We start from the raw sequence: 27,500 nt of genomic DNA, 5'->3' as shown, positions 1-27,500 counted from the left end.
TTAGAAATTGTTTTTGTTTGTTTTCTCAGTAACTAAGCTTTTGTTGACTGTAATATTAATCTAAGTAAATGCAGGATCTGAAATATCCTGACGCATCTTTTCACTAGTTATTTTTCGGTGATTTATGTATTAAATCAGAATTAGAACATGTAACCATTTCTGTCTTATACCACAGACGTTTATCTCAGTTACACGATGCAGCGATTTATTATGGAGAACATTTACAGTAAAACTCAATAAAACTGGACCACTTTGTCTTTGTACTTTTTTTTGTTGTTGTAGAGAATAAAATATAATTAAGTTTTGGGACACCTGACTTTTCCAGCCATATGTGGTTCTTCACGTGATGTCGTGGGATGCATTTAATTTTCCTTTCACTTGAACTCAAACCTTTTCCGTGCACAAATCCAGCTCCATGAAGATCTGCTTCACATGGTTTGGAGTGAAAGATCTCCTGCTACCTTTGGGATGAATGTGAATGCTGGCTGGCCTCCTCACCTCACCAACATCAGTATCCGACTTTACTAAAACCCTTATGATTAAAGAAATCTCAAAAAGCAACACAAACCAATCTCAGGTTCCCAGAATGTGAAGAATAATTATGTGAAGGGAGGAAAAATGTGGGAATAAAATATTTTTTAAATGGAGTGAAAGAATTTTAAAAAATTCAGTGAAAAATAAAAACATTTATATATTAGGGCTGTCAAAATTAACACAAATTAATTTTAAAAGCACTAATTTCATTAACACAATGCAGCGTGCATTTCTGTTTGATCGTTTTTTTATAAAAAAATATAAAGATGACGTGAAATTGAACCCTTCAATGGAACACATTTATTCATGACGTCCTTTCTTTACTCAGATATGGAAAAGAAAAAAAAATCTAATTTGTGCTGTTAAAATAAATTCGAGTTAACACGTTACTTTTGACAGCCCAAAATCTATAATTATATATTTATTTATTATGCGAGAAAATAAAACAAAAACGAAAAAAAAAAAAAAAAAGATTTTTTTATTCGTTTTTGTTTAAACATGAAAAGAACAAAAATAATTTAAAACCAGGATTTTTTTTTTTTAACAGGGAAAAATACAAACCTCAATTGCGCCCCAAGTGGCAATAATTAGCACTGCACATAAGTTGTGTATGTCAAATATAAATTAAACCTGCCCTATGTGAAAAAGAAAAAAAAAAAGTGCATATGAAAACCCTAAACTGAAAATGATTCAGATTGTAAAACCTTGGACAGATCACGGAATGCAGAGAGGACGAGTTGTGCAGACTCGTTCGATCCAGTTTTATTCTCCATCAGCAGAAAAAAAAAATAATATAGTAAATAATAAAGTCACAGAAATAATCAACATGCAGGAGTCGGTTCACACACGGGCCACAAACCCTCCATGGAAAAGAGAATTTGCACAGGCGAGCAAATTGTTCACGAACATCAGGATCATACGACACATTCATGCGCTCACACACACACACAAACATCTACAGACATCATTGCACCTCATAGTGTAAAAAAAGAAAAGTAAATCAAATCAAAAGAATGAGAACGAACCCCGGCGGCGTCTTTTTTCCGCCTCGCTTCGGTCACTCGCACGAGCGCTTGTGCTTTCTGTAGTCAAACGTTATTGCAGGTCGAGGGAGCGTTTCTTTAATTCTTACGTCAGTCATATACACCAACAAGATCGTTAAAATTTTAATAATAAGCGATAGATAAATACACATACACATAGTGTTGTATTTGTAAATCCAGAGCTAAAAAAATCCACCATGTCATTCCGGGAAATCCCGTTTCACACGCGTGTCGGGAATCGTAAAGCATCTTCATAAAACATCTTGACTATCTAGAAACACTTCTTTATGGCACGAGCTTATTTTTAATAGCACACACACACACACACACGCACGCATATACCGAGAATCAGTCCGATCCGATTCGTATCTCTGATGAAGAAAAAACAAAAAAGTGTCAATGGCGTGGATTTTACGCTCCGCCGTCCACATCCACATGCAAAGGAATCCTTTGGTATAAACTAATGCTAAAAGCCTGCAAAGTGACGAGGTGGAGGGAAAAATAATAATAAAACAACTGGGAAACAGAGGAAATCAATATTTCCCTTAATATGCATTATGGAAAATATTTCCAACAATGGTGCTCAAGCAGATGCCAGAAACCTGGATGGAGATCACCTCAAACTAAAACTGATGCAGCGACGCTTTAGTGATTTCGTGTCGGGACACCTGACTTTTCCACACATTTTTTTTTCCCTAAAGCTCAAAGCTGGTAAATTGTAAAGAACCTCTTTGGAGGAATTTCCATGATATTTTCCCCTTCACTTGAATTTGGAGACCCGGATCTGTTCCAGCGTAACCATGCACAAAGCCAGCATGCTTCCAGTGAGTGGAGGAGTGGAAGATCTTCTGCTATATAGAGCTCCATATTAAATGAACATGTTTGGGATGAATTTTTCATGCATCCCAGGCCTCACCAGGCCTCCCTCCCTTTGTCACCTACATCAGTACCCTAACTTCTTTAACACCCATGGCTGAATGACCCAATAAATCTCCACGAAATTTGAGTGGAACATCTTCCCAGAAGAATGGAAGTTACTGTAACAGCAAATACGATCTGTATGCGGAACGGGATGTTCAATTTTGTAAAGAATTAATGATCAGGTGTCCACAAACTTTTGCCCGTAGCGTGTATCTGTATTGCGTTCTTCGAATGCATTGACGTTTCTGCTTCAGAAACGGCTGCAGTTTCGATGGAAAAATTTGTGTAGTGTTTTCCGTTGACGCACTCTGAGAAACAGGTCTGCTCTGATTGGCCGATTGCAGCGAATATAAAATCGAAAGTAAAAAAAAACAACAACACGAGAAATACATCCCAGCCCTGCACCCAAACACTCCTCCCACCTTAGTGTAACAGAAAACGAGTGCTGAAGGTGTTCAGGTCCACACCCCCAGAGTGTCAGGAGGAGCTGAGAGATGATGTCCTTCTGGTGGCCTCCTTCGAAGATCTCTCAGGGCAGGAGGGAGAAAAACAAAAAAAATAAAAAGTGGACGGAAGAGGAGCTCAGAAGTGCAGCTCAAATAGTGTCGAGCGAAAACCAGCAGCAGGAATATTTAGTGTTTCTATAAAACTCAAATTAAGACAAAAAAAAAATGGTCCTTATAAATCTGTAAGACGAAATCTTCCAACAAACGTTAACACATTCTCACACTCACGGGAAAAAAAAAATCTTCACAAATATACAGACGTGTATCGTCCTCTTTGTCGTTCTTGTGTGTGGGTGTGTGCCTCTGTACATGGGTGTATCTGAGTGGGAGGTTTTTGGTTGTGAATGGGAGAAACAGAGAGAGGATGAGAAATAGAAAGTAGCTCCCCCTGGTGGCTCAGTCAGCATAGTGCATGATAGATTCGACGTAGTTTCCGGGGAAGAGCCCGGTGGTGCCGCTCATGACGCCCTCGTACCAGCCGTCGTCGTTCTTCTTGATGACGTAGATGATCGCGCCTTCCTGGAAGGACAGCTCGTCCTCTTTATCGCGCAGGTAGTCGTAGATCGCGACCACTGCGTGGAATGACAGAAGGCAGGAGATTGGACAGTAGACTACTAAAATAATACACCTGCCATTTCTCAACTTCTAAAATACATCAAACAAATGTCGGAGGTAGAACATTCCGGATTGAACATAGCAGTAAAAACCTTTCTCCAGGTAGTTACGAGGAGCCCACGGCGGATCCTCTTCGGCATACGGGTCGCTGTACTCCACCACTGCCGACTCTTCGTCTTCTTCGCCCTCGTCATCCTCATAATCCTCTGGCGGAGGAGGGGGCGGAGTCGAGTCCACAAACGCGGACTCATCCGCAGGGGGTGGAGGAGGAGGAGCATCGGAGACTGCAAAGTGGAGAAGACGTCTAACGATACATAATGGCATAGGGGTGTGCGATAGTGTAAAAAAAAAATTCTCGATATTTTTGGGGATTTTATTGATAATAATCAGACGATATTTTGTTGTGTGTTGGTGCGTTTTGTTTGGGTTTTGCGATACTCATTGATGTCAAATAACACCGTTAAAAGATAAATTTGCGATATTGTATGTACATCGTACACCGCTACACTTGTGTAAAGAACATCGAGAGCATGCAAACTACACAATTAACACCCTGAATCAAAAGATGTAAGCATGGACCACTCAAACTACACAAACGTTTACTGTATGCTTCTAAAGCTAGAAAAGCTGAGAACACGCGTGTAGGAAACACGGCATACATGTACTCACTCACACGCTTTAAACTACACACTTACTGGTCTCCTGCACCCGAGCCACGAAGCCCATCAGAGGCAGCTGGGGTGTGATCTGTAATATGGATGGAGGGGGCGGAGCCATGTTGCCTAACGTGTGAGAGAAGCGTGGTATAGAATTGGTGTGGACAAAACCAGATTAAAAAGTAGCTTAATTTGGTTTAGAGGAAACGCATTTAAAGTTAAAAATTTATTTTAAAAAAAGCAGCCCACCTTGGTTCTGGTTGAAGTGGGGTCCGCCGTTAAGCTGGGTCTGGCTCATGTTCGCGTGAGTGTTTTGGGGTGCGTTGATCGGCTGATTGGTCAACGAGGACGGTCTGCGGTATGGGAGGGACCCGCCTACCGAGGGCGTGTTTTGCCGCGCCATTGGTCGGTTCATGCTGTAGAATTGAGGCCCGTTTCCTACAAAAGATAGAACATGTAAGAGACTGAATGGTGTTTTGTTTATCTAGCTTTCTGTTTATTTATGCATCATATTTATTCATGTATTTAAATAATCACAAACCCCCATAGCCACCTCTCTCTATATGCACATATGAGTGTGATGGTCAGGTGTTTGTAAACTCCTGACCATAAGATTGGTATGCCATCTTTTTGCACATCCCATTCCACATTTAATCTCCATTTGCTGTTACAAAAACATCCACTTCTCTGGGAAGATGTTACACAAAGATTTCAAGGAGACTTGTGTGAGATTCATTCCAACGGTGTTTATTAGGGTTGAGATCAGAGTTCTATAGCAGGAGATCTTCCTCTCCAAACCATGTAAAGCATGCATGCAACTCGCTTTGTGCACAGGGGCATTGCCATGATGGAAGAGGTTTGGGTTTTTAAGTTCAAGTAAACGCAAAATTTCATTATATGACATCCAAAGTCACCCTATACAACAACAATCCATGGAAGAGAGGAGGAGGGAGGGGTATTGCGACAATCACAGCCGATCTATCAAACACTCAGGAAATGAAGACGAATGCGGCGAAACAGAGAAGTGAAATAAAATAGAAAAAAAAAAAGAGCAGAAAGGAAGTGGAACCTGAAACCAGTCAAGCGTTCAAGATGAACAATATAAAATGGAAGGGATGAACATGTTCTCGATTAATGAGGAGCCGGATGAGGATGTGGCGGGGAACACGGCGAATTTGCTTCGAAGGGACGACTCACCTTGTGTGGTTGCGGTGCCGGTGATGGGGGGCAGTTGTGGGGGAGGTGGGATCTCAGGGGGTGCAGGTGGGGCAGGAGGAGGAAGAGGAGGTGTGGGTTCAGGGGTGGGAGGAGGAGGAGGTGCTGGGGGAGCTGGGATAGACACACTGGGAGGGGGTTTGGGGGGGTTTGGGGGTGTGGAGGCAGTACCTGCTACAGAACAGGCTGCAGCGCGAAGGAGCAGAGAGGAAGAACAGAGAGATCAGGAGCAGAGAGCAGAAAGAAAAAAAAAACGTAAGGTGCCAAGAAGAAAAAAAACACAGGGAGAAAGAAAGAGAGGATTGTAGTAGAGCAGGTCACGTGTCGAGAAATACAGCGAAATATTTACACAATTTAAATAAAAAGTAATTGTTTTTATTTATTTTTTAAATTGTCCTGGATAAAGAATGTTGGGATCCCGGGATAACAGATATAGTACTTAGTGATGCTTTTAGGGCATTTGAACACCTATGAAACTGGTTGCTGAAATAAACAGGAAGTTGATGGAGCGGTCACCTGGAAAAGCAGTGGGAGGGGCCGGCGTCGGCACGGCAATAGGCAAACCCACACTGCCGCTCCCGCTGTTCTCTCGGCTGCTGCTGCGACTGCTCGGGTGGCTTCCTCCGCTACTGCCGCTGCTAAAATCAGACAAACACATAGCACGTAATTGTGAAACGTCTACCTGGAGTGGGGTTGGGCGGGGAGTGGGGGGAATTAGGTTAAAAGTGGGCTAAAACATTCAAATCGATCGCACTTCTCTACATTTTGGAAAGATGACCTTCAGGAGCTATAAATTTTATTCGTCCCCGGGACGATCAATTCGCTTTGCAAAAAGAAAAAGCCAGAGAAAAGAAACAGAACACTTTAAAAGGGTTTAAAATAGCACCGTGGACCAGGCCACGAATCACTGATCACATTACAGCCCGGGAAACACGAGCGCGTTTTTCTATTCTACGTTTATCCCTTTTTCCGACGAGAGCGTGCGGTAACGTCGTGCTGCTCCATCCCTTGAGAGGTCTGGGAATAAGAGTTCTGCTAAAAGAGGAAAAACAGATGCTGAAAGAGAAACAGAAGGAGTGAGAGGAGAAGGGGAAAAAAAGAGAAAGAGGGGTCTTCTTAAAAGGATGTCATGGCAATCTGAAGGATCAGAGGATGAAAAAGAAAAAAAGAAAAAGAAAGGAAAAGAGTAAGTTAGTGAGTGGCCAGTTAGAGATTTTTATTAAGACGCAAAGAGACGGGAGACAAAAAGACTGACAGGTTAACAACACTGCAGAGAGAGAGAGAGAGAGAGAGAGAGAGAGAGAGAGAGAGAGAGAGAGAGAGAGAGAGAGAGAGAGAGAGAGAGAGAATAAAGATAGATAAGCGAGGAATAAGATTTGCTCAAGTAGAATATCGCCGGTAGAGTGTGTGTTGTGGTTGATGGTGTGTGTGTGTGTGTGTCTACCTGTACGTGCGAGTCCTCTGATTAACGGAGGCGGTGCGTGCCGGGCTCTGGAGGGGCGGAGCTGTAGTGCGGGTCGGGCTCGACACGTAGTCGTTAGGAATGACCGGAGGACGCACAGGTTCAAGCGTCCTGTAGGGGGAGTGGCGCCTGCCGGGGGGGTGTCACAGTTTATTATCTCTTTATATGCCAATAATAATGACCCCCCCTCTCCTTATGTGATCATTTGTAACGGTGACTGTTGGCTGTGGGACCATGGTGACGGTGAGAGAGATACAGGGGATGAGGAGGGGATCAACACAGTAATACCAGGATTAAGAACACAAACACGTGAAATACACAAGATTCCGAATGAACACAAATGTGCAGGCAGATCTCCGACGTGCGACCTGTCCGGGAAGGGAAGCGCACACGTTTAGAGGGAGGCAATAAGGGCTTTGGGAGGGAGTGTTTCCAAGAAGCATCCAGACGCAAGCCTGACGTCCAGGGAATGTACTGTAAGCTAATAAAAAAAAATAAAAAAATAAAAAAAACAGGTGATAAAAAGCAGGGGCAGCGCATGAAGACGTCGTTCGATGGTTTATCTGCCGGGCATTTCAACAAAGCTACTGATCGACCAGCTTCATTCTTTCATCTGACATCAGAAGTGGGCAGGGCTTAATATTCTAATGAGCATGGTTAATTGGGATGCATTCTTTAAATTAAGAAATTTTGTTGCAATCCAATAAAACCAGCGCTTTTTTCTTGCTCATTTCACATACACACATTAGACCACTCTCACACACATACATACCCTAAGGTGCCCTTCCCTGGGCCTGGAGGGCTGGGTGGTTTCTGCGATGGGGCAACTGTGCGTGGGGTCGTGCCCGCCTTCATGTTCTGCGCGTTAACCTGTAAAATCCAAATGTCAAGGTGTGACTTAAAGCTGTCCTTACCCATAAATCTACAAAACACACACACACACACACACACACACACACACACACACAAACATGCAAATAGATACCTGAATGACACCTTACCTTGAACCTTAACAACCACTACAATGTTACGAAGCAACAAAGAGAGAGAGAGAGAGAAAGAGGCAAAGAGAAACATGTTAAAGAGTGAAGAGGATTAGAACAATCGCACGTGAGCAACTTGTTAGAGAAGAAAACAGAAAAAAAAGTGAGTAAACTGAGTTTTGTCGCCGGCGTACCTTCACACCGTGTCCTACGTCGTCCAGCAGGCTGTAGTCGATGGGTTTGCGGATGTAGCGCACAGGCCTCTCGGGATTGGCCGGGGCGATGATCTTGTGCGTGCGAGATGTGTTTTTATTGGTCGTGAGGATGCCGATCTCACGCCGGGCCACCTTCTCTTTGTGGATGTCCACCGTCTACGGAGCAAGGGGAAAACATCATGCCTTATTCGATGATCTTTTTATACCAGACTATGATTTCCTTCCTCTCCCTGATTTTTTTTTGTAATAGGGTGCCATTACTTTTGTCTGAATGGAGTTGCATTTCAATGTATGCATTTGTTGTAGAAAAAACAAATTGACAACCGTCATATGATTCTAATTCGATTTTATTGGTTTCTGTTCTATTTCAGTATAATGTATTTCTTATTATATTTACTTCTCGAACGTAAATTCGTTTCAGAGCAAGTTGACTGTATGACGATGTCCCCTGTGCACAAAGCCAGCTCCATTTAGATCTGCTGTACATGGTTTGGATTACATGGAAGATCACCTGCTATAAAGCTCTGACCTCAACCCTATTGAATAATCAATGTGAACGCTGACTGCACCCCAGGTCTCCTCACCTCACCTATATCAGTACATGATTTTATTGATGCCCTTGTAGCTAAATGTGGGACAAACGAGGCACAAAATATGGTAGAACATCATTATACTTGCACTAAATGTGAAATGCGGTGCTCAAGCATCTGATGGTCAGGTACCTGTGAGATGTGGTTGATGGAGGACTCCATGCGGCGGAGCTGAGACGCCTGGATGTCAAGCATCTGCAGCACATTGTTGGCGAGTGTGTTGATCAGGTAGGCGACGCTGGCCAGGGACTGAGTAGTGTAGCTTTTCGTCTCATCTAGCGCCCTCTGCTTATCGGGAGACTGCAGAGGAGACACGGAGAGAGGAGAGATTAACACCTGGGCGTAATTCATGACCCCCACCGGGGACGAGACACGATGCCTCGCTTTTTACACAAAACCGCTTTCAAAGAAACACTCTAGAGCTTTTATTTGTGAATAAACGGGTAATGACTGTGCTTAACATTTTCTCTCGGGTAAAAAGGGATGTGTTGCATTCCAGTTCCAACACCAACCTCTCAGTTTCTCTCCCACACACACACACACACACACACACACACACACACAAAACTGATCTGGTTTCTGAGTGAAACACAGAAACCAATCAACAAGCCAGAAAGCCGTTATCCAAATCCACACTAGGCTGCCCCCTCATTGGTCGCCTTCAGCCATCGATCATGTTGCGCCAGGGTAACCATGGCGACGCTGTCACTTAGAGGAAGAGCGGACAATAAATGGGAGAGTGTAAATGTAAGCGCGAGTGTCTGCGTGTGAGGAAACGCAGGCGAGCGGTAGAGAGACTCTCATAAGAAGGCAAAAATAAATACGAATTACGTAATCGATCTAAAAATCTGACCTTCTGAAGGAAACGGTTTGTGTTTCGGTATTTCTGAGCTATTTTTTACATTAAAATGAACCAAGCGCACACCCGTTAGGGATAAAGGTGTACTTTGTTGAATCCACACCTGCATACAGATGTTTAAAAATAGACATCGATAGCAGGAAATACTGCCGGGTGCAGGCTTAAAGACACGGAGCTCGTTTATGTAGATTAAAATAAAAATGGACAAAAAAAACTTTTTTATATAAAAGATCCTATTAAAAATAAAGTAAATTTACACAGGCAAAAGTATTGGGACACCCGACTTTTCCAGGAACATGTGATTCTTTCAAAAACTGTTCGATGCACATCATTTTATTGGACGTCTTTGGATGCTGCAGGATGAAATTTTTCCTCGAATTCAACCGAGACACAAACCTGTTCCAGCACGACGATGCCCTTGTGCACAAAGCCAGCTCCATGAAGATGCTCTACATGGGTTGGAGTGGAAGATCTCCCGCTATAGAGCTCTGATCTCAATGCTATTGAACACATATGGAATCTCTTTATGGATTCGATTCTTTCTTGTGTAATATATTCAAACGTCGCTGTGCCCCAGGCGTTAGCGCTTATGTGAGGTGGCAGATGAGAAGGATTTCTCGCCTTCACCACGTTTCACAGGGACTGATGACATCGAGCGTGTGACAACACGAAAATCAAACTTCAGCATTCTGAATCTTAAACTTTAAAGATTGCATAAGGGACCGGTTACAGCAAATTGTTTTGCTATTTTACGAAAAAATGCTGCGATCCGAAAAACTGGAGGGACTGAAAAGTAAAAGCGTACACGACTGCAACTTTTTGGACGCTGCATCTGAACGCCTGCAGATATTTTGAATGAAGAGCGTTTGCTTGGTGCATTTCCAACACGACAAACTGGTTAAGCAAAGTACATTACACCTCGTCCATCTTCATTAAAATTAAGATTTCCTTTATTTCTGTTAAGTTACTTGAGTGTGTGTGTGTGTGTGTGGCCTCATTTTCATTGACTGATCTAGTTATAGAAGACTCCTCCTCAAAGACCAGAGACCCTGATTCCCAAAAGGCACCAACAGAACAGAACACGCCTCCCCTCATTTCTTCATGCCTGGAGGTGATCTTCGGCCTCTTTGTGCTCTTCAGTCACAGCTTCGTTTTTATCCCATTCCTAATCTCCTCTCACCATCGGCAGTTTCGATTGATTTTTTTCTCCCCCACCGCTTCAATCGTTTTCGCGTAATGAAAAGCCTGAATAGGTAATTAGATTTACAGTTTCAGGAAAACGTCTGCATGAAAGAGGTGATCAGTGTCTCAGTTTCAGTAACGGCTAGAGACACATAATCATTACTTCATTTGGAAATGATCATCAATCACCAAAGTAGGTGCGAGGCAAGAAACCTCACATTACGATTCTCTGCTGCAGAATGTATACACGGATAATATGGATAAACATTTGTAGAGACCCGCTCCATAGCAGGAGATCCTCCAATACAAACCTATATAAAGCATATCTAGATCATATCATGGTTTTGGAGTGGAAGATCTTTAATGGCCTGCAATAGAGCTCTCATCCTTATTTAACACCTTTGAGATGTTTTATGGATTTATGTTTGGAATGACCTTTTTCCCCTCACAAAACAACAGCCAACAGCACACGCAGTCACAGGGAGCGCCGACCTTCATAAGTCGGTTTTGCAAAGCGGCACCACCCTGTGTACAACTGCTGCATTACATCTGATTTCATCATGGACAGCAATTTAACGTGAAATTCTGCACGTTAACCTGAGCAAATCTGCTGAAGACACGATTCAACAAATTTGCGAAGATGTTACGATGAAAATCAATAGAATACGAGATCCAGCTCGAAGGTTGCCGTTTTGACACCATTGAGGAGATCCGGAGCAAACCAGAGAACACACTTTGAAAATAAGGTATTCCAGAAGTGTCAGGAATGCTGGGAAAGCTGTATTGTTCTGCAAGGGAACTATTTTGAAGGTGATAAGGAGTAAATGTAAATAGATAAAGTACTTTCTGACTTTTTAAATCCATAATTACATGAAATCCTGGTGGCACTGATTTTTCAACTCGCTCCTGAATCTTGTCAAAAGCTTCGGGTTATAGAAGGGCAAATACGAGAGTAACTCAAAATCCAAACGTTTTTGAGGTGACGTGCTCAAATACGGCTTTACCCTCATCATCATCATCATCATCATAACATAAAAGTAGAGAAACTTTTGATGAAGTCTCCAGTTTCAGCATTTTGATAAATGAACATGGACGTACATTTTCACGAACGTCGTAAAAGACATTAGAAGATTTTGCTGAATTTAAACTACGACTGTCAAAAAATATATATCCTCCGCGTGACGTCATCGCGGGACACGACCACTCACTTCTCCCAGGGAATAAAGAAAACACAGTACCGGCCAACATTAGGACCAAAATCCCTCCACACAAGGCAGATATTTCTCTCTAAACGCACTCTATAAACATTTATGATTAATTCCTCCTAAAATTTATATTACAATTAGCGAGCTAGCGTTTTTGCACACACGCAGTATTAGAAAGGTATACGTATTGGGAAACAAAATGGCCGCAGAACACAACTGAGAAGCAAATACCTCTTTTATATCTTTAATGATTAGGATATTTACGAGTAATAGTGATTATAATCACGAAACACGTCGTTATGTAACGCAACACTGCCCATACAATCGTCGACCGACTTAGCCGAGCTTAGCATCAGTGGCTGTTTGCAATCATTCCACAGCACTCGGTGGCTGTATCCCAAACAACATCCTGGGATTTTGCACTGCGCACTACGCGTGACGTAAGGCTCATTGAGTGGTGCCCTAGCTAGTGCACTTCCTTAAACGGAAAACACACATTTGGGATTCGACCACCGTTCCGATTCCTTTCGAGCAATTTCCTACAGTTTTTGATATAAATGTATGGGATTTTGATGGGCCTCACCTGGATATAATTGCTCTCGCAGTATTCCGCGACTCGCTCTAAGTTCGCGTAACTGTCCAGTAAAGCTCCTCTGCCCGCAGGAATCTCCTCTTCCAAGAGCATTTGTAATTCCGCCATCTTCACATCTTCTCGCTAGCTGCCTGTCACACAATCCCCGAGCTGCGGCCCCAGGAATCCGGGAGCGCACGGCGCATGCGCCGTGTTCATTAAGGCGTTGTATATGTATATATATGTATATGTATATATATACACACAAATAAATTAAGGCTCTTGGCACATTCACAAGATTTTTTTTATGCTCATAAACAATGTGTAAACAATGCAACAAAATCTAGTTCAGGATCTACCAGAAGTGCAAATAGTAGCAATGTGAAAACTAAAAAGTGCAGATAAATATGTAAATATATGCACAACTAATAAATATAAAGGTTGTGGGAGAGAGAGAGAGAGAGAGAGAGAGAGAGAGAGAGAAAGAGAGAGAGAGAGTAAAATCCACGTTGCTTGAAGGCTGTTGCTTCAACCAATCGGATTTCAAGTTTGTCACTCATGGGCCATCTAGCAGGCGTACAATAATGCCGACATTTTCAAGTCCTTTGATTGGATGGTCAGAGAGCGAATCTGTAGCAAGCTGCACAAGCTTCCATACCTTCTGTGGAATTTATTAGCAGGGTTTTTTTTGTCCACAACGACTGACAAAGGAGAAGAAATTGATTTGGTCGCAGATGCACTTACAAGGATGTTTACAAGAGGAATTTTGAGCAAAAAGCTGAACATTGAAAGAAAAGTCAGGCAAAACAATTCAAAATAGGCATTTTTCTTAAACCATTTATACTTTGATGTCTTTCTTGTAAAAAAATAAATAATAATAATAAAAAATAAATAAAACAGTTTTCCTTCATTTCAAATCTCCAGGAAATTTGTAATGCACAGAAAAAAAAGCAGGGAAACCTAAGTTTCCATTTCATGAGTTTAATATTGATGCTTCTGCTAGAGTTTATGTATGCGGGCGGTGCAGCTGTGGCGGCAGTGAAAGGAAACTTGTGGAATTTTGTGGTGAAGGTGTGAGACTTTTTTTGAATAGTGTGGTTGATACTCTGGTGAAGGTTTTTAAAAAAAATATAAAGTAAATTTTTTTGCTTTATGTGTCAGACATAAAAACATTAGAAAAAATTACAACATTAATTTTAAAATAATAATAATAATAAATTAAAAAGTTAATAAAAATACTTTTATTACATTCAGGGAAAAACAAACAGATGGTTAGATTTAAAACCTGGTCATTCTTTAGCTTTAAAAATAAATAAATAAAAAATAAAATAAAAAATTAATTCTTGAACACAAACAACACACTGATTGTGTATTAATGTAATGTCAGTTTATTTCTTCATCATCATTAATACCTTCAAACATTTCAACTATATTAATTACAAATGCGATAAAGAAACTTATGTGTGTTCTTCGACTAAAGGGTGTGCAAATTGTTGCACTCAGCTATATACAAATGCAGAATTATCCTGAGGTACTAAACAAAATGCTTTTATTATTGAAAATAACAACAAATTAGATCTTTAGCATTAATGGAATGAACAAAAAAGTAGCAAACGATTATTCAGTCTGGTCATAAATGACTCATTAAACCTCGTATCAACTAACACCAGAAGCCTGATGTCACAAGCAACAAAATCACTCCAACATGGCTCCATGATTGACACACTGGAAAACTGATCTCTCCTAAATGTCCTTTACGGTTGTTTGTGAGATGCGGGAATCTGCTGCATCAGTTCCTTTTGCTCACAGTGATCCAGGTGTCGTCTTTCGGCGTGGTCACGAGCTCGTACCTGGACTCCACCACCTGGCCTTTGAGGGAGTGTAGCCGCAGCCTACGCACCAACACGCTCAGCAGCACCGCCGCCACCGTGTACGCAAATCTGTGCAGAGCAAGGAGAAACGAATGGAGCATATTTTATACTTTTATACTATAAAATAGAACGTGTTAAATGATTACATTATATTTCTTTTCTTTTACCGAAGTTCGGGGCAGGCCTGATTTCCCGAAAAACCCAACAGCGAGAAACATTTCGTCACATTCTCATCTTTAAAGCGATCCGGATTAAACCTGCACAGAGAGAACCATGATCAAGTTAAGTGGCTTTTCCTGTCATTTAAACCGTATACAGTGCTGTAGAGAATCAAACACCTGTATGGTAATGCCCAAGTGTCTGCATCCTGAAGGACAACACCGAGAGCGTAGATAACCAAAGTCTGTTAGAGAGGAAAAAAAAAAAAAAAAAAACAAACAAACACAAATTATACTTTTATACTAAAGTTATATGAATAAAACATTTTTTACTGCTTAATTTTGTATTTTTTAAATAGACCTTTTCCAATAAATGAATAAATAAATACTATTTATACGGCACATTTGTACAGTGCAGAACCATGTGGGGGAAAAATGTAAATAAAAAGTGGTCAAAGCAAAAATAAATAAAAAATTCCCACATTCAAATGTATTATTATTATTATTATTATTATTATTATTATTATTATTATTATTATTATTATTATTATATTTCTTTAAATAGACCATTTTTTAATGAATGAATAAATAAATAAATAAATAAATAAATAAATAAATAAATACTGTTTATACGGCACATTTGTACAGTGCAAAACCATGTGAAAAAAAATGAAAAAAAAGTGTTAAAAAAAAAAAAAAGGGGCTTTTTTTTTATTTTTTATGATAACATTTAAAAATAAAATTCTCGTGCCCATAAAAGTAGGACAAAAGTAACTTTTTTACTATTGCTAAATTTAAATGAATTTCAGGTGTGTTTAACCCCAAAACTAACAAATAAAACATACCTAAAAAAAATGAGTTTTTTCCTTTAACAACACGTCCCCAAGTGTTTTATTCACGTAAATAATTCACATAATAAACATGTCAGCATAAAGTCTACTCACTGACCTCTTTAGGAATGACATGTCCATCCACCTTCCCTTCCACTTCCTGCAGTCTGGCTGCGATGGGGGTGAGTTTAGCAGTGCGCACCGTCTCGTTCAGGACCTCCTGACAGTACCTGCAGAGAGATAACAGCGTTACGGAGTTACTCCAGTCGTACAATTTACAATGACATGCAGGTCAGAGACTCGGAACAGACCTGAGCTGTGGAATCTTGTCCAGGGAAACAGGATCATCACCCAGAACCTTCACTAGTTCCTCATCCAGTTTTTCCTGCACCGTCTCACTCAGGGACAGAAAGTGTACTGCCCAGATGCACACTGGGGGGAAAAAAAAGAGCAAGAACAGCAGAGACAATATTACTGAATTATTATATTAGAATATATTATTAATTAAGTTATTATTTTTAATCACTAAACATTTGCAAGTCTCAAATCGAGCAAAAATCCGCCATTATGCACATATCCGGCAATTAAAACCGTCCGTGTGGAAACATAGCAAAAGTTCCGTTTGGTGTCCTGAAGATTTACATCATTTCACCATAATTATTTTAAAAACATTTACAAGAATATTTTGTCTATATTAAGTTTGGTTTCACTTATAAAAAACGTGCGAGTTTAATCCCCTGATTACTAATTACTAACATATATTATGAAAATATATATTACTCAAATATTAAATACAAATATTTTATTACTAAAATAATACAAGAACATAAACATTAAAATATTATATATAAATATTATTTAATTACTGAAATATTATATGAGAAAATATTTTTACTGTAATATCATATGACGCCAAACGATTTTACTTATTTTGTGCTCTTATAACAAAGTCATGTCGGATTACTCATCGATAACAGCTGGTAAATTATACAGATGTTTTTCAACATCAATAGTAACTATAAATAAATAATTACTCTGGGTATAAAATGTGCTGATATAAAGTAAAGATAAAAGGAAAAATAACTTTGATGTAGTAACAGTAACTTTGTTTCATGTCAAGCATCCTTTTGTTTCCGACAAGAGCCACGCCACAGACCCCCTTACCACACACACACACACACACACACACACACACACACACACACACACACACACACACACACACAATATGCTTCTTACGATTTGCAGTGATGACCGAGCCGGCGAGGGTGAACACCATGCTCTCTTCCATGATCTGAGAGGGAGAGAAAAATAAATACATTTTTAAAAAAAAAGGGGGAAAGCCACCCAATTAACTTTGTGTGTGTGTGTGTGTGTGTGTGTGTGTGTGTGTGTGTGTGTGTGTGTGTAAAGATAAAAAAAAAAATTCATAAGATTTCACATATATATATATATATCTGTCTATCTGTCTTACGTTTTGAATCTCTTAGATTTTTTTCACCCAGAAAATAACAGAGGAAAACCTGTTGCCATGACATCACCTGTCTCTCTGATAGTTTGGCCTGCAGTAGAGAGTCTATGTAAGCCGACTCACTGGAACCACGCCCACTTCTCTCTTTTATGACAGACTTCAGCATGGACTCCATCTCGGACAAAGCTGTAAACACACACAAACACACACACACACACACACACACACACACAAAAATAGTTCATTGATCTATATACCCCAAATATCTAAGGCATATGAATGCATAAAACAGTATTAATAAAGAATGATGCGTCACCATTTCTAATGGTTTTCTTTACATATTTAACCTCATAGGCATCCGTGAACAAGTTACTTCCTGCTATTATTCACGTTAAGATGAGAAAATAGCCGTTACTATGGAAACAGTTATATATTATATACATATAAATCTGCCTTGCAGACAAAATCACTGTTACAGAGATTAAATCAGCAACTTCTGAGGAACCGGAATTGAGAAATCATCGTCTTCGCTCACCGCTCTCGTAGTGCGCCTTCCTGCTGGAGCTCTTCTCCATAGAACCGTCCAGGTAACCCTTCCCGATCTCCGACCAGATCTACACAACAACTCGTTTTTTATTATAAGAAAACGCAAGCTTCGTTTAAAGTGTGTGAGAGCGTACATAAACACTCACGGCCTCGTGGTTCTTGCGGAAGCGGATGACTTCGGAGTCTTCAGCGAAGCGGCTGCCCATGGCCAGCTGAGTGACGGCCTTCATGGCCAGTCCCAGCAGGTGAGCGCAGAGGGGTGTGTGCTGGGACTTTGGATACGACTGCCACTTTTCAACCAACTCCTCAGCCAACTGCGAACACGACGGCACAAAAAGGTGTTACAGATGTTATGAACAAAAAAATAAATCAATAGTTACGTTTAGGGTTGCAAAATTCCAGGGATTTTTAAGACTGGAAGTTTTTTATTACAATTAACAGGAATTAATGGGAATAAACTGGGAATTTAATCAATTGCAGGTGAGACTATAACAGGGAATGTCTATTCTATTTCAGTTGAATGTCTACCTGCATATTCATTAATCACTTGCACACAAAGAGTTACTGAGGCCACGCCCCCTACATGCATTCATCCATAACGTAACACACATCATTTCTTGAATTCCGCACCTAAAAACATTTCCATATTAGCGAGAATTTATGTAAATTACATAAATATTACATGCATTTTTTTTTTAACCTTCCTTTTGCTGTGTTTAAGGTATTGTGCAACAAAATACTAACAATTAAATCCAAGTAAAAAAAGTCATTTCAAAAAAGAAATCTGTATTAGTTTGCATGCATGTCAGCTTATGAGCGAACAAAATGTTTATATTTATGTTTGTATATGAATTAGTTTTTTCAATGTATATATATTCCTTCAAATTTCTAATGAATTCCTATAAATTCCCCAAAAATTCCCATAAATTCCTGGTAAGTTTCCAACTAAGCATATTTCCAAAATTCCCCAGATGAACATTTTCTGAAAATTGACTGGAAATTTGTCCACCCCTTTTGCAACCCTAGTTATGTTCCATTAATTAAAGTGTTGTACTTTGAGTAGAAGAGGGAAGTTATTCTCCAGCGTTTTTTTAATGGCTCCTTCACACACTTTCTTCCTCATCAGTGCCTCGGTCCCTCCCACACCTGCTCCTGACTGATAACTGAGCAAGGACTTGAGCATCGTCTCGAAGGAATCCGCTAAAGAAAGAAAAAACATAAATGTTAAAACCGAACGGAATCTCTATACATTGTGTGGGCAAAAGTATTGGGACACCCGTTGTTGTTGTTTTTGGTTGAACCGAACAAACAAAATATTAAAAGAATTTTATACGCTTCATGAAACAGAAAAAGAACGAGAAGACAGAGATTTTATTAGTGCTCATGGAAGGGGGGGACTCCAAAATGTTTTCGCTACTCACTGGTCCAGTTTGGGTTGATGTGCTGTCGCAGTTCATCTACAGAGCCCAGACTCACTACTGGTCTCCGCCCGAACCAGAACGAAGCCACAGGACCGAACCGATCATGAAGCCCAACCAGGAACTCGTGCAGACTTCCTTTGTTCACAATGTCCTGCAGGTTACCGTCCCTAAAAAAAACCCAAAAGCATAGCAGTGTGAGTGCGAGTGTGTGTGCGTGTGTGATGGAGAAAGAACTAGATAGTGTTGACTCGTACTTCTCTTCAGTAGGGTTCAAGCCAGGAACACCGGAAGCTCGTCTTGATGACTGTGGAGTGTAAATCAGAGGAGAGTGTACACAAGGTCAAATCAGCTGTCTACTGGATGTGTAAAAGTTTACTTTACTTTCTAAATTGTGCTAAAAATATGTCTATTGTGTGTACAAATTGGTGACCTAGGTGTCCTGAAATGAACTGGCATCATCTGCAACCTGTGTTATTGGGACAAATTCCAGATCTACGATGTGGTATCAAAAAGTTTCGAGACTAGCCCAGTCAAATCCGATCACTTTCACAGAATATCCTCCCATAGACACATTAAAACCTGTCAGTAGATCTCGATATCGACAGATTGGCCCCTGGGAATGAATTCTCGATGCACAATGCCGTGAATGCCTCGGACCTGCATCGCCATTTCCGGTTGTGTAGATGATGGGCTCTTCCACTGTAACGACTGTTGCCTTTCTCTCCGGTAATGACCCTCGAAACGAAGGACAAGCCATCCACATGATGTTCCAGTGAGGTTCTTCTGTCCTGAAGCTCTCAAAACACCTCAAACAACTCGTCGTTGCATCAGCGTAAACTTGCCGAATCACGTCAAACGTCTCTGTAAAAGATTTGCCCAGTTTCACGCAGAATTTCACGTTTGTTTTAACTTGAAATCGCAGACGTGGTCAGGACGATGTCTTTTGGCACACTGACTTATGAAGGTCGGTGCTCCCTGTGACTGTGCATACAGCTTTGTGCTGCCATCTGTTGGCGTGTTACAAAACTAGTCTCTTTTTGATACCACCTCATACCATGACCTTGCGCAGGATAAAGCATTACTCAAGATAAATGAATGAATTTAGGTATGAATGAAATTTTTTCGGGTTTTTATACCCATGCTTTGGCTTTATAAATTCTTTAACCTGCATTTTTTATATTTTCGCTTGATGTCAACTATATTGAAAGTTGCCCCATTATACACACTTCTTATTTCAATAATTGATAATTGCGTAAAAAACAGACATGAAGAGAATAATTTGCATAAACACTGAACATTTTCAGTATAATCTTTTGCACTCAACAGTATCACTGACTGTCTATTTCCTCACATCTGAAGCATGAAGTTTACTTTTATTTTAACATTTAACTTTTGCACTTTATTTCTCAGAGCACTGAGTTTCTATCAAATATTTTACAAATCAAATAATATGTATATAAACTACTAAAAAAAGCAGCTAAATGTTTATTTGATGAAATTCTTACCGGATATAAATACAGCACAGCACCGACCAAAATAACGACAAACGTCACAGCAAATATTGCAAAGTCCAGCATGTTTGCAGTGTTATTTCTTTTTTTTGCAGGCTTATTATACTTTTAAAACCTAAAAAATAAACATTACGTCACCTGGCTAATGTAGCTTAGCTTAGTTTTTAAGTATTAGCAGTTAGCTAGCTAGTCTAAATTGACTTACTGTGTACCACGTCTACAAAACATTCAGCGACCCTCGAGTTCGGCTATCGATTAATACGACTAGTAATCGGTTAATCCAAAGAAATGGCCAGACATAACAAACTGAGTACTGAGAACTCGATGGTCTTTCTTCACAACAGATTTTGTTATTGTATTTTTTTTTTAATGATTATTACCAGCAATATACTAATTGCTATACTATTTATAACAATACGAATTTTTATATTTACCATGGCAATAAATAAATTTTTTACTCTTGATATTTTATGGTTGTTATGGTGTTTTTCATTATTATAACCAAAATACTAATTACTAATTATGTCCTAAAAATAATAATACTATAATAATGCAAATTTGTTAAACATACTGTACATTACAAACATTTATTTGTCTACTTTCCCATAATAATTACACTTTCAGAAAACAATTAATTTAATAATATTTATAATAATAATAATAATAATAATAATAATAATAATAATAATAATAATAATAATAATAATAATTCATGGCGAGTAAAAAAAATCACTAACAAATTTGACAGGTTATTTATGTTTAATAAATATAAATATATATATATAAAGAATTAGAGACTAATTAAGTCTAATTAACCACCTTAAAAACAGTGTTGCCAGGTCTTCACTGGTTCCTGTACAAACAACTTGCTATTTCTTCATTTTGTATGCACTAACCATAATTGTTATACCAAATTTTGACAGATAAACCATCCACCTGCACTACATTCCAGTCATAATCACTTATCCAAATTGCCTAGGTGGCTTGTGAAACAGCCAACCCTAAACCCAGGGTGAAGACAAGGCAACCCTAAAGCTTATTAAATGTTCTCAGGTGCTGTCAGAAAGCTTACTATTTAGGGGGGAAAAAAAGATGGCGGTTAAGTTGTTGCCTGTGCTGGAATTAGGTTTCCTGATCCTACATGCCAGGTTTTGTAGCTTTCAAGTGCCCAAAATCCCATCATGGCAAATGCCATCTTTTCAGTTAGCTAGCATAAGTAATCATGTGGTTCAGAGCCAGTTACCACAATCAGGAGCCATTCATCAAGAAGGAAACCTGCTCAAGGAATCTCTCCCAGAGACAAGTCAATCATGGCAGCAGATCCCAAAAGTCCCTGAAGCTTCACGGCTCTGTCAGGTGGATGAATCTTCAAGGGTGGGTTGCGGTGAACCTGGGGTCAGTCCTGCTGAGTGTGAAGCACTCGATTGTTGTTACGATACCAGACTACACAAGCAAACTTATGATGGCCCCATGTGCTTTTATGGAAAAGCAGGTAAATCTTGTCACTTAGTTATTCATTCAAAACAAATCTGTCTTTTTTGGGTTTTTAAATGCCTCAGATTCATTCAAATCCACCCCTAATACAATTTCTGCCATAATCCATGCTGTGGAACCGGGAAACAAGACCAAAAACCATTACTTATAGCTAAGAAAAATATTCCTAAATATCTTGCTTGATGGCTCCATGCAGAAAAAACATTGGTCTGATTAGCTACCAGCTGATGAAATGCAAGACAAATCCAACCGATGTCACTTATGATTCTAGTTAAATATAATCATGTTTAGATTACAGATATGAAGTGATGTGCTGTTTGGAATTGTAGCAGTTTTACAATTTTATATATATATTTTTTGTTAATCTATAAAAGAGAAAACTCTGTACTTGAGACAATTCTGAACACATCAATCTAAATAATTGTATTCACCTGCATCAGGATTGGGATTGTGTAACATCACATAAACGGTGGCTTTTATTTTAGTTCATTTGAGTGGACCCAAGAAAGGCCTTGCGATTAACATAGCATATTGCTCTAACTGCATTATATTGGCTGAGGCTGTGGTCTAAATAAAGAAATCAAATTTTTTGAAAAACTGAAGCAACTAAGATCAAGAAGAGTCAGTTCCACCATATTTTGGAATTGGTGAATCTATTAAGCTTTGAATGCCATACAAAAATGTTAAGCAGTTGGTTGGTGTTAAATGGAGTTTATGAAATAAATCCAGCAATGTTTCCTTAACTATAATGATATCACCTGAGATGTTTTACAAGATCACTGGTTCCTCATGTACTTTACTCTGCTGTTTCAGTCACTGTGCAATGCACCATGGATGGGCAGTTTGTATTAGTCATATCGAGAGAGGTTACAATACCAAGCATTAATCTGGACAGCATCGTCCTCCTCGAGGCTACTGGTGGCCCCTGTACATCTGTCGACAGCAATGATGACTTTGCCATCTACCAGTTCCCAGTCGCAGCCTGTGGTGCAAGAACGAAGGTCTGTTTCTTGTTCACTTCAGCTGACTTGCATTGCAAAATGACTTTAAATGTAAAAGTGGGGTCATAAATGTGCAATGCCTTCTCGAGTCCTTTCAAATGTATTTCCAGGTAGAAGGTGACTACATTATTTACGAGAATACTATGGCATCATTGTATGAAGTGGGGTTTGGTCCTCATGGTGCAATCACAAGAGACAGCTCTTTTGAGTGAGTAGACATGTTTTAATTATTTTAAAAAAATTATAATAATAAATAAAGGCTTTTTAGTTTGGTGAAGGCTAATTATGGGATGATGTGTCTTTTCAGGATAACCTTTCAGTGCAGGTATTTGGCTACAATGGTGGAGGATTTCGTAGTGGATGTGAACACTTTTCCTTCTCCACCTCCTGTGGTTCAGCAAGGTGCCCTTAGAGTGGAGCTAAAACTTGCGAATGGGGCGTGTGCTACTAAAAGGTGTTCTGATGGTAAGAATGGTGGACTGCCTGATTGATAGCACAAAAGGGGTAAACTGGGGAGAGTTTCAGGAGAGGATGATTGCCAGGGTTGGGGGAGGGAAAGAGATCTGCCAGGTGGGCAATTTCTACTCATGCAGTGGGAGGATAAAACTAGTCTGAACTTCAAGTCAATACATTTTTTCCCTTCTGAGGTCAATCAATTCATCATTGATTAATTCATGTCATTGCAGCTGATATGTATAGCTCATACTACACAGAGGTTGACTACCCCGTGACAAAAGTACTGCAGGATCCAGTGTATGTGGAAGTGCGCATACTACAGAGGTCTGATCCAAATATTGCCCTCGTGTTGAACCACTGTTGGGCCACTAGTTCCCCAGATTCTTCAAGCCAACCTCAGTGGGACCTGCTGGTTAATGGGTAAGCAATGGTAGCCTTGATGATCACCAGCGAGGCAACCTCTAAAATGTTTGCGAGATGAAAGATTCCTTTGTTTTTTTCCAGAGTTGTCTAAACCTTTTATTGCCTTCACAAGGTGTCCTTATGAAGATGACCGCTTCCGGACAACACTGGTCCCCGTTGACACGTCTTCTGGTCTGCAGTATCCGACTCACTACAGGAGATTTGTTGTGAAGATGTTTACCTTTGTTGAAAAGGATTTGTTAATCTCTCACCAGGAAGAAGTATGTTTTAAGTTTACTGTTTGTGAATGTTTTTTTTTTTTTTTTTTTTTTTGGGGGGGGGGGGGGGTTAGATCTTTTGGTGGTGTAGTTTAATAAAGAAAAATTGTAAGGAGGGAAAAGCTCAGTGAATACAGCATTGGACTTTCGATCGGAATGTCACGAGTTCAAATCCCAGTGCTGCCACTGCTGGGGCCTTGAGCAAGGCCCTTAACTGCTCAATTCGCTCTGGATAAGGGGGTCTGCCAAAATGCCACAAATGCAATATCTTTTTTTCCAGCTCTTCATCCATTGTAGTACAGTGGTGTGCCAGCTCTCAGCCACAGAGTCCTGTGAACCAAGCTGTCATAGGACAAGTAAGTTTGTTTTGAACTAAGTAAAAGCTCATACAATTCATTTCCCTTATTACCTAATCAAATTTATTTATCCAATCCTTGGATTAACAGGAAGATCAGCTTCAGCTGCAAAGGATTCCAGGATGAAAGTCTTGGTCTCTAGCGGTATGGTTCTCTTTATTGTCGAATCGCCAGATTCGGCTAATAGCCAAGCATACAGTCAGGACGAAGGTAAGAACTTCATGAGCTTTTTAACCCATTTGTGGGAACTTATCCTGACTTGGTATTTTTTTTTCTCCCATGTGTCTAGTGCCTCATGAGCTTGGCTACGGACTGTACGGTGTAGTTGCTCTGACTGTGATTAGCATCTGCGTGCTCCTGGGGGCCGTTCTGAGACGAAGACTAAAACGACGTCCATGTCTTCAGACTACAAGGCTTTAGTAAAATAGAAGCTTTCATAAACAAACTTGGCTTGGTACAAATTTTAAAATAATCATGGTGCCAATCACTTGGTTTTTCCCTGCTGAAGATGTCCGATTGTCCATACTTTGGAATAAATAATTAACCCTTTAAGCCCTGTTTTTATTTATTTAATTTTTTTTTACAGAATATAAAATTTTTCATGCAAATTCAATAACAGTAAGAGTTTACTTATAGGTTTAAATGTCTTACTAAAATCTAAATGGAAATAAATGCAGTAATAAAAAAAAAAAATATTTACAAATGTGCACCGTGCAAAATGAGTACAAACGTGGACCATTTCAATCGTAGCGACTTCTCAAGCAGTGACGCTTCCTTTCTTTTCCAAACTGGGAAATTCAATGTTCATAGCCATCAAGGACTCTGCAAGAATAAACACCACAAGGATTTTGATGTCTGAGGAAATACTACAGAGGAAGTTCTTTTCAATTTATCACAGTTTGAGAACTTGCCTTCTGTATGATCCACATCTGGGGTGGTGGACAGTAGGATCCAGGCCAAACCCACCAAAAGAGTGACCACCAGATTTACTATGATCCAGGGATACAACACACTGTGCTCTGAGCCAGGCAGCCTGATGGGGAAATTTTACACAGTTTTTACGGGTTGGTGGTTAATAAGGACATCGATATTATAAGCATTTGAGCCCAGTGACATCAAGCGACATGGCTGTGCTACTGGTCCTCCTGCAGTAGTAAAAGGTAAAGCGGTATTGCTTTCTAGAGGTAGAATGATCTGTACATTCTGCACAAGGGGGGGGGGAGAAAAAAAAAAACCTCTCCCATACCAGCAGGTGGCAGCATTCTGTATTTGGCATTTGAACAGAGAAACCGGAAGAGCAAGAACTCTGAATTTATAAAGTGAGCATCATTTACACCTGCTGCGACCATAACGGATTTTGTCAGGGTTTTTTTTTTCTCGTGTGCTCGTTTGCTAAGATGAATATACAATCGAAGCTAATTTTCTCGCCGATGAGCTCTGCCGCCAATTCGACAAGTGAAAAAACGATCCAGTCTTTCCAGATGTTGACCTGCCGTTTTTCTATTAGGTACAAGTTGTACTGTCAGCCTTCAATACGAATTTCTGAAGGTTGGCAAGTCTGCATTTCGTCAGTACTAATAATTAAAATAGATTTCGTAGCCGACTCACCATAGTGAAGCGTTCGCACTGCGGTAAAGATTAATACGATCACTAGTCATCTGCTGACTTAGTGACAAGACCAGAGCTGAAAAATACACTACAGAAGAGAAAATACACAAGAATTCAGTACAGAATTTTTTATTTTATATATATATATATATATATATATATATACACTTCTATATTAAGAACTCACAAAAGGAGGCAAGTGCCACAGGCTCAAATGTTAGGAAACTCCTGATGGCGTGTGGTCCTCTGGCAAGATTTACTCTGTTTTACAAAAGAAGCCATATTTTAACATAAACATATTAAATATGTTTGCAGGGTGGAGTTTACCTTTCAAACAGAAGAAATCGCCACTGTGTCCTACCTGTCAAAGGCTGAAACAGTGCTAAGGGCCAGGAGGAAGTAAAAGAGGCACTGTGCAGGGTAGGCCAGTATGCAGTACTGCTGCAGTAAGTTAGACAGAGCACTCAGCTGATCTCCAGCCAAAATATAGAGCACGATAATATTCCAAAAGGAGTAACCAGCCAGAAAGCCGTGACAGAACAAGCCGATCACCCTGCGGGAATGGAGCACGGGTTGTACTGGGTGGTATTTAATGAGTCGTTAATAAAAGAAATAGTAAATTAAAAAAAAAGACTTTAAAGGATGTTTAATGGGGTGAATATTTCTATAATGAACTCTACATCACATCCACCTGAAGCCACGGTGCACCCTGACGGACACATCTCTGGTGGTCCACGTGGACTGGACGTCCATGAAGTTGTGTTCCGTCTGATTGGTGGGTCCTCGCCGGTCTGTACGCTCAGCAGGCTGGAAACGTCCTAAAACCACACACACAATTATTATAGGTTACGTAGAAACTGTACACCGATCAGCATTAACATTATGAACAACTTCAGCAGTTTGAGCTACAGGAGCTCGTCTGTTGGATCGGACCACACAAGCCAGACTTCGCTCCCCAACGTGCATTAATGATCCTCGGCCGCCCACGACCCTGTCGCTGGTTCACCACTGTTCCTTCCTTGAAGCACTTTTGATAGACACTGACCACTGCAGACCAGGAACATCCCGCAAGAGCTGCAGTTTTGGAGATGCTCTGACCCAGACGTCTAGACGTCACAATTTCTCAAACTCGCTTAAATCCTTACGCTCGCCCATTTTTTCTGCTTCTAACATCAACTTTGAGGAAAAAATTTTTTACTTTCTGCCTAATAAATAAATCCACACACTAACAGGTGCCATGATGAAGAGATCATCAGTGTTCTTCACTTCACTGCTCATAATGGTATAATGCCTGGTCAGTGAATATGGTGACTTCAAAACGTTTCTACATTTTCTACTTATTAGAGATGACTTAATTATAAACGAAAAAGGTCCAAAATACTTTAGATTTTTTTAAATACAAGATATAAATCATAAAGACCAAGAAACTATCAACCAAAATTATAATTTTATATCATTAAAATATCAAACAATAGCATGAATATAGCACCTCTGTCTACCAAAAAGACCAGTCAAGTAGAAAGTTGGTCAGAAAGTCAAA

The 27,500-nt window shown here is 39.9% G+C and overlaps 5 protein-coding genes across 15 annotated transcripts in view; 2 read left to right on the top strand and 3 right to left on the bottom strand.

Annotated features, from left to right (window-relative positions):
- itm2ba (integral membrane protein 2Ba) overlaps positions 1 to 255 on the top strand; it is a 6,927-nt gene extending 6,672 nt beyond the window's left edge. For both annotated transcript variants that reach the window (XM_083560473.1, XM_083560472.1), the window contains exon 6: positions 1 to 255. This exon is cut by the window's left edge and continues 684 nt beyond it. The gene's annotated coding sequence lies outside the window, so the exon portion shown is untranslated.
- Positions 256 to 1,280: 1,025 nt separating this feature from the next.
- Positions 1,281 to 12,766, bottom strand: abi2b (abl-interactor 2b). 9 transcript variants are annotated; one of them, XM_083560359.1, is made up of 12 exons: positions 12,570 to 12,766; positions 8,873 to 9,040; positions 8,130 to 8,306; positions 7,954 to 7,971; positions 7,725 to 7,822; positions 6,935 to 7,081; positions 6,007 to 6,128; positions 5,473 to 5,676; positions 4,525 to 4,713; positions 4,315 to 4,401; positions 3,712 to 3,903; positions 1,281 to 3,576 (listed from the first exon to the last, which is right to left on the bottom strand). In XM_083560359.1, exons 1-12 carry the CDS (start codon positions 12,684 to 12,686, stop codon positions 3,401 to 3,403), a joined length of 1,695 nt encoding a protein of 564 aa, XP_083416485.1. In that variant the 5' UTR covers positions 12,687 to 12,766; the 3' UTR covers positions 1,281 to 3,400. The 9 variants fall into 9 exon arrangements, with proteins under 9 accessions (XP_083416485.1, XP_083416489.1, XP_083416490.1 ...); XM_083560363.1 differs by having other exon boundaries at positions 5,662 to 5,676; XM_083560364.1 differs by lacking the exon at positions 5,473 to 5,676.
- Positions 12,767 to 13,922: 1,156 nt separating this feature from the next.
- On the bottom strand, positions 13,923 to 20,625 carry cyp20a1 (cytochrome P450, family 20, subfamily A, polypeptide 1). The gene is made up of 13 exons (XM_083562040.1): positions 20,360 to 20,625; positions 19,109 to 19,158; positions 18,855 to 19,021; positions 18,488 to 18,633; positions 17,580 to 17,747; positions 17,423 to 17,501; positions 16,958 to 17,073; positions 16,656 to 16,710; positions 15,728 to 15,848; positions 15,535 to 15,646; positions 14,767 to 14,831; positions 14,596 to 14,685; positions 13,923 to 14,497 (listed from the first exon to the last, which is right to left on the bottom strand). Exons 1-13 carry the CDS (start codon positions 20,429 to 20,431, stop codon positions 14,347 to 14,349), a joined length of 1,392 nt encoding a protein of 463 aa, XP_083418166.1. The 5' UTR covers positions 20,432 to 20,625; the 3' UTR covers positions 13,923 to 14,346.
- A 798-nt stretch (positions 20,626 to 21,423) lies between these two features.
- Positions 21,424 to 24,880, top strand: zp2l2 (zona pellucida glycoprotein 2, like 2). The gene is made up of 9 exons (XM_083527697.1): positions 21,424 to 21,857; positions 22,673 to 22,860; positions 22,971 to 23,068; positions 23,168 to 23,325; positions 23,547 to 23,736; positions 23,852 to 23,999; positions 24,277 to 24,352; positions 24,443 to 24,562; positions 24,642 to 24,880. Exons 1-9 carry the CDS (start codon positions 21,458 to 21,460, stop codon positions 24,770 to 24,772), a joined length of 1,509 nt encoding a protein of 502 aa, XP_083383823.1. The 5' UTR covers positions 21,424 to 21,457; the 3' UTR covers positions 24,773 to 24,880.
- Positions 24,881 to 24,899: 19 nt separating this feature from the next.
- Positions 24,900 to 27,500, bottom strand: part of tmem237b (transmembrane protein 237b) — a 6,927-nt gene continuing 4,326 nt past the window's right edge. For both annotated transcript variants that reach the window (XM_083527709.1, XM_083527710.1), the window contains 6 exons: positions 26,652 to 26,778; positions 26,322 to 26,513; positions 26,148 to 26,221; positions 25,961 to 26,048; positions 25,264 to 25,385; positions 24,900 to 25,174 (listed from right to left, as the gene is read on the bottom strand). In XM_083527709.1, coding sequence (XP_083383835.1) covers positions 25,110 to 25,174; positions 25,264 to 25,385; positions 25,961 to 26,048; positions 26,148 to 26,221; positions 26,322 to 26,513; positions 26,652 to 26,778 — 668 coding nt within the window. In that variant the 3' untranslated portion in view covers positions 24,900 to 25,109. The remainder of the gene's footprint in view (positions 25,175 to 25,263; positions 25,386 to 25,960; positions 26,049 to 26,147; positions 26,222 to 26,321; positions 26,514 to 26,651; positions 26,779 to 27,500) is intronic.

Source organism: Silurus aristotelis (assembly GCF_946808225.1).
Source record: "Silurus aristotelis genome assembly, chromosome: 2".
NCBI classification, from domain to species: domain Eukaryota; kingdom Metazoa; phylum Chordata; class Actinopteri; order Siluriformes; family Siluridae; genus Silurus; species Silurus aristotelis.
This window is presented reverse-complemented; position numbering and strand designations above follow the sequence as displayed.

Coding starts and splice junctions, on each gene's coding strand:
- abi2b (XM_083560359.1), bottom strand. CDS start 12,686: ATGGCGGAATTACAAATGCTCTTGGAAGAGGAGATTCCTGCGGGCAGA. Junction 7,082..7,724: donor CCAGGGAAGGGCACCTTAGG/GTATGTATGTGT, acceptor CCCCCCCGGCAG/GCGCCACTCCCCCTACAGGA. Junction 3,577..3,711: donor TCGTAACTACCTGGAGAAAG/GTTTTTACTGCT, acceptor CATTCCACGCAG/TGGTCGCGATCTACGACTAC.
- cyp20a1 (XM_083562040.1), bottom strand. CDS start 20,431: ATGCTGGACTTTGCAATATTTGCTGTGACGTTTGTCGTTATTTTGGTC. Junction 18,634..18,854: donor CATCAACCCAAACTGGACCA/GTGAGTAGCGAA, acceptor TTCTTTCTTTAG/CGGATTCCTTCGAGACGATG. Junction 14,686..14,766: donor ACTTGGGCATTACCATACAG/GTGTTTGATTCT, acceptor CTCTCTGTGCAG/GTTTAATCCGGATCGCTTTA.
- zp2l2 (XM_083527697.1), top strand. CDS start 21,458: ATGGCGGTTAAGTTGTTGCCTGTGCTGGAATTAGGTTTCCTGATCCTA. Junction 23,737..23,851: donor TGGGACCTGCTGGTTAATGG/GTAAGCAATGGT, acceptor TGCCTTCACAAG/GTGTCCTTATGAAGATGACC. Junction 24,353..24,442: donor ACCAAGCTGTCATAGGACAA/GTAAGTTTGTTT, acceptor TTGGATTAACAG/GAAGATCAGCTTCAGCTGCA.